The following is a 6,000-nucleotide window of genomic DNA, read 5'->3' on the forward strand; positions in this document are numbered from 1 at the left end:
CTTAAAATGTTACTTTAGTCTCTGCATATCGGGACTAAAGCTCCTTTTTATTCTCTAGGGATTAAAGTATTTTTTTTTTTTTTACTTTGGAAATCCCTGTGAATGGAGGATTTTTAGGCGTGGAAATAACCTCAAAATGACAACTGTGCAAAAATATTTTAAAAAACACGATTTAATTTCGTGAAACACAATTAATAATTACGAATATATTAATCTATTCAATTATATTAAGTATTAATTCATGTTATTATGCATAGTCCAATTAGTTTTAAAATATACCTACTGAGCGGCAAAAAATCTGGCCCTCAAATGTGTATGCAGTAGGTAAATAGCTAATTTTGTATGGAGAGTGGGCCAAATTTTGTGCCACTGAGTATAGTTTTAAATTTTGACACTGTTGGCTAAATATGCCAGCTTTTAAAGCGTCACTTCATAAACAATAAAAGAAAAAACCGCGCAACAAATTTTTTTGGCTATTCGAATTTTGAACAGATGGCCTGTCCATTACCCGATTATGACGAAAATTGAAAGAAAACAGTTCTAAATATATTTAAAGAGCAAGCAGCATAGACAATTGCGTGGTTATACAATTATCAACTTCAAAAAATTGCATTTGCAAAATAGAAAAGCCTTGAACAGAAAAGTTGCACTTTGATCCCTCTCGTCAGGAAGGAAAGTTACTTTTCTGATTTCTGAATGAGAGTTGTGAAAATAATGTCACATCACTGCATAAGTCTTCTGTACTGTGCAGCTTAGTGTTTCTGTTCAATAAAGAGTCATTCAATGAGGGCTATCGTTTTTTGTCTCACTAGATGGCGCACTGTTGCGTGAGGTTTTTAAGTGTGGCTTTCAAGTTTCAGAGTCTGTTATTACGGGCGTTAAAACAGTTTAGATTAAATCATATTTAAAACACCTTAAAACGTACCATAAATATCCAGCCACCACAGTGTTGCTTAGTCCCGTTTTGTTCGGAAAAAAAGGGAGGACAAAAGTTTCCGAAAGACAAAACTGTCTCAAAATACAGACATTCATTGCCCCGTAACGCATAATTGCCATAATTAATTTCAAGTAATGCAAAATATTCACAAAAAAATTCTAATTATAAATAAACCCGCGTAGCTCACCCAAAAACTATGAGATTTGACATTTCGGAGACCTCACGCTACACTAGCGCCTCTAGTGGCGAATTCATTCGCGATAGCCCTCATTGTACCTACCTAGTTTGCTTGCGCGCAAAACCATTCATGAAACTTGTATGTTATTCAGATTAAAACATTTCCTTAATTTTAAACTAGAATTTGTACGTCACATAGTGACAAAAACATGTGAAACTCTCTTTCTTTCTTACCACAAAATATGTACCATGTTTTTATGCAAATAAATGATTTATGATTTCTGTATTTTACCCATCCAGAAAAATCTACAATGCATGCAAAGCTCCAAATCGACAGGTCTTAACTCTTTAACTTTTTACCCGCCAGCCCGAACTTCCGCATCTTTACAGAAAAAATACCTATAGATATGATAACTGTGATAAAAAAATCTTTTTTTAGGATATTATCAATACTTCTATAGCAATAGCATCACGTCATTTCTGAGTTTTTAAATACTGAGAATAAAAACAAAGAGTTGGATAAATCTAAGATGAAAGTAAAATAGCAGGTGTAATAAATAGCCCCTATAAATGAAATGGTTTTAAAAACAGGTGGAAGAGGAATTTATTTTTCATATAGAGTTGTTGCCAAGCATAAAATAAGAGTTGAGGTTAACCTCAAAGAATGTACTTAAAAGAATTTAATTTGACATACCTACCTATGTAATTATTAGGAATGGGCCGAATATTAATTTTATATTCGGTATTCGGCAGGTTTACCGAATATTCGGCTAAATCACCGAATGTTCGGCAAAGTAGTACTCTTCTTTTTACTGTATATTGAGCCATGTATGCGGTGAGTGTTTAATGTGTTACTTTTATGAGGTACAGTGAGGCTTTATGTTTTTGTTGAAACTGTAGCTTTATTTCCAATAACAGCAGATAAAAAAGATGGTTATTAATTAAAAAAAATATATATATAAGTATGTACTCGTAGCTGTCTTGAGATTAAGCAACAGTGATTTTTATAATACATAAAATAAATGTCAATATAATCAATGAGGTCTTTATTGTGCGAAATTCCGCAAGTTTTGTGTTTTAATCAAGAGTTGCATGATTAAAAATTTTAACAAAATTTAATCGTATTTCTAGTTTCTACTTAGGAATCAATTATGGCGAATATTCGGCCGAATATTCGTATTCGGTGCAACCCATGTTCGGCCCATCTCTAGTAATTATCGCTTCCCGGCGTAACTTATGTTTGGAAGATAGTTTAGCAGCAGCAGCACTATATACATTATGCTAAATAGTGTCGTAAAGTTAAGGTTGGTTTAGCGATAAGCTATATTTTATTAACAAGCTTTTATTGTCTAGATACAACATAGCCATAATAAAGTACCTGGAGAGACAGAGATAAGTAGTCGATAAACATGGTAAAAACAGTGATTTGTTAATTATGTTTGCATACTAATAAAACAAAGGTATCTTACACCTAATTATATATCTGCTATGTCATCAACATACATTTCCATATACAAGTTTTATGTATAGGGCCGGACCACAGGGTAAGAAAATGTATTCTTAGACTTTGGCTGGACTCAATAATCCTTAAAATGGTTGTTTTGAACTTCTGACCAACTAATTTGTTTACCAATCCCATGTTTAGGAGAAATGATGAATATTTATTTTCTAGCCCTAAGAATTAAAACCAATAATAAATTCAAAAGCACTTACAGTTTAATTTCATTTCACAAATTTAAATGCGCAACATTTATTTTAAGTGTAGTTAAATAAAAATACCAACAAAGTGTAAAATGACTAAACATTCACAAGCAGAACAAAAAAAAAAGACTAAAAGTTGAAGTAGTCTTTAGCACAAACTGGTACTTAAGTTTACAAACACATGGAGATGAACTAAAATAGTGTAATTACATAAGAACAAAAGAATTAGAATGTTAAAAACAATGTGTGCTGTAATAGGGTAATTTATGTCGCTAATGAAGTGTTGATGATTATGATGGTGACTATCTACATAAAAAACAAAACTTTAATAAACAAGCTAATTAAGCTTTTTGATGACAGTTTTAACATATTAAAAGGAAAATCTGGAAATACAGTAAAATCCGGTTATAACGACGGCCGAGGGCCCGGTGATATTACGTCGTACTAACCGGACGCCGTACTAAACGAACGGATGTACTTTCAGGTAGTGATGTGCCAACTCGGGAAAAATCAAAACTCGATTTCACTCGAGTTAAAATTCACGTAACTCGGGTTGAACTCGAGTTACGTAACTCGAGTTAACTGGATGAAATTAGTAACTCGAGTCGACCATCACTACATATGCCTATACGTACGTCGCTAAAAACGGTTGGTTGTTAAATGCGAAGTCAAATATGGAAATGTTTTACAAAATAACTATGCACTGCTGTATTTGCTCTATTTAAGTGACCAAATTTTGAGTAGCTGCAAATACAAATATGAGACGCGTTTTGAGTGACATACCTACTTAATTAACTCTTGATTCTCTTTTTCCATGCATTAGTATGAACTAATGTTTACTTATTTTTCTGTATCTTCTCCAAAAGCAACTCCAACCTGCCAGTCATAACAGGTTGTCCTTTCTTAGTTTTCCTACTCAACTTCTTAAACTTCTCTTGCTTCTTTTTCCTGTATGCCTCTAACTTTTGCTTCTTTTCCTCTATTGCCTTCTGCACTTGCTGTTGCTTTTCTAATTTTTCTTGCTTGATCTTCTCTTGTTTTTCTCTAGCACTGAGAAAAGGCTTCTTCTTGGCTGCTACATTTTCTTTTCCCAAGAAATCAGGGTGTCTTACGAATCTTCCAACTTCTTGACCATCAGTGACATCCTCGTCAAATGTTTTAGGTTTGTATGTTCCAGTAACCTCATCATTCTTTAACTCTTTCTGTAGGTTTCGTAGCAATACCTTTTTCCGTTGTTCTTCCCATTGCTCAAGCTTATATTTTTTGCTGTACTTCTTCAGTCTATAAGCTTTTTTATCAAATGGCTTTTTTTCATCTTTTTCCTCCTTTTTCTCTGTACGATTTTTATCAAAGTTTTCCTGTCTCTTTTCTTTAAATTGGTTTTGTTTCTCTTTATATAAGATTTGTTTCCATTCTGCGGTTCTTGTCCCATTTGAAGAAAGAATCTCGTTTCTCTTCCATGTTTATTTTATACCTCAGACCTATAATGAAACGAAAAAGCGTGTTTGATAAGACAAAACCAAAGTAACATGCATTATTCTCAAATATTACTTATATAATTTAATTATATACGTTTTTACTTTTAAATACAGTATTATAGCATGGTGCTGTAATGAAAAAACAACATTTATGTAGAAACACGCTTTTCATTGCATTGTGTAAATAAATCATTGATAAAGCTTTTAATAGCATGTCCAATGACTGATATTTTTTATCTTCAATAATATAAGGTATTTATCATACACCCAATAACCTACATATAAGTAAGAGAAAAGCCAAGGCCTCAGGTTAAGTAAAGTCGATCTAGTGTTGCCATTATTTATAGCAGAAAAATAAGGCTGAATGTCACATTGAACTCTAAATTAAAAACTGAAAAGATTCAAATAGTCTATGATGTTTATAAGGTGTACCAATGACAGTGTTCAACCTTAGGATGGTAATGGCTCTTTGGTCAACTTTAGAAAACTAGTAATAAAGCAATAGGTACATATTACAAAAACTAACTGAATAAACCAATCTTACGTAATATAATAAATTATTAAAATAAGCCAAAATATTTATTGCAAGTAAATAAGGAAGAATAGTTAAAAAAAAGTTTTGAATATTATAATTATGAGTATGTTTCTGTTTGTCTGATTGTGATGAAATTTAGTTTTGGAGATAGTTTGAGATCCTGAGTAGGGCATAGGATAGTTTTAATCTCATAAAATTGTATAGAGCTCCCGCAGGCACGCAATGGAGGAATTTTTCACAAACAATGTCACAGGCCACAGCTACCCTTAATTTGGCAGTGTTCACCACAATGTACATGATTCAAGGCTATCTTTTTGTATTTTTTAATGTAGAATTTTTCGGACTATAAGGTAACAAACCAGGTCACATGAACTTTTTTTAATTTTGTCTTATCAAATTAAGGGTTAAAGTATAAATGATTTCATTATAATGCTACTTACTACTAGATAGACAGTATTGACAGTAGATACAGTAGATACTGTCTCACAACATAAAGTACAAAGCGGATGAATGAGGAACTAAACATTGGCAAACAAATTGTTGCCATATTCAAACATCTACATCATAACCTGGCAGTGACATAGAAAGCAGCCCATCACTTATTTTACCTTTTATTGCGGCAGTCTAGTTGCAATCCTATAAATGTATACTTGTTGTTTTATAAATACTTCTGCTAACTCAGACCCAAGTGCCCTTTGTTTATTAAAATTCTGGTAATAAAAAAAAACAAGATACCTACCTAATTTCCTGGCAGATACTACTTGTGTTCTTCAGAATGTTTAAGTGTCAATTTAAATTCAAAATGTTTATTGCATGGTCATGAGTTATTACATAGATGTAAATAAGTATAATTTAGTTAACAGTACACCATGTCCTGCCTCAGAGACGTGCAATAGTCTATTTAATACATTAATAAATTAATAATAATTCATTCAGTCAGGAATACAATATTGAAAATAAATAATAATTTTCTACAATATCATAAAATTCTTTTCTATCTTCTTTGAAATTTGACTACCATAGACCAATCCAAGGTGACATTGCTTGCACATGAAAATTATACTTGATTAATTTTAATTGAAAATTATTAGGTTCTTTACTGTATTTACTTCATGAAAACTTTTCTTTTCTAAACTCATAAAATAAATATGAGGCAACTACTTTAACTACCT

General features: G+C 32.0%; 2 protein-coding genes across 2 annotated transcripts in view; both read right to left on the reverse strand.

The window, feature by feature from the left end:
• LOC141441758 (ornithine decarboxylase 1-like) overlaps window positions 1-6,000 on the reverse strand; it is a 72,513-nt gene that overhangs the window by 24,058 nt on the left and 42,455 nt on the right. The gene's annotated exons all lie outside the window — the stretch shown is intronic.
• On the reverse strand, window positions 2,809-4,275 carry LOC141441906 (uncharacterized; the record flags this gene model as incomplete). The annotated part of the gene is made up of 1 exon (XM_074106798.1): window positions 2,809-4,275. A coding segment is annotated over one exon (624 nt), but the record flags the coding sequence as incomplete, so codon positions are not given.

This window comes from Choristoneura fumiferana, chromosome 24 (assembly GCF_025370935.1).
Source record: "Choristoneura fumiferana chromosome 24, NRCan_CFum_1, whole genome shotgun sequence".
NCBI lineage: Eukaryota > Metazoa > Arthropoda > Insecta > Lepidoptera > Tortricidae > Choristoneura > Choristoneura fumiferana.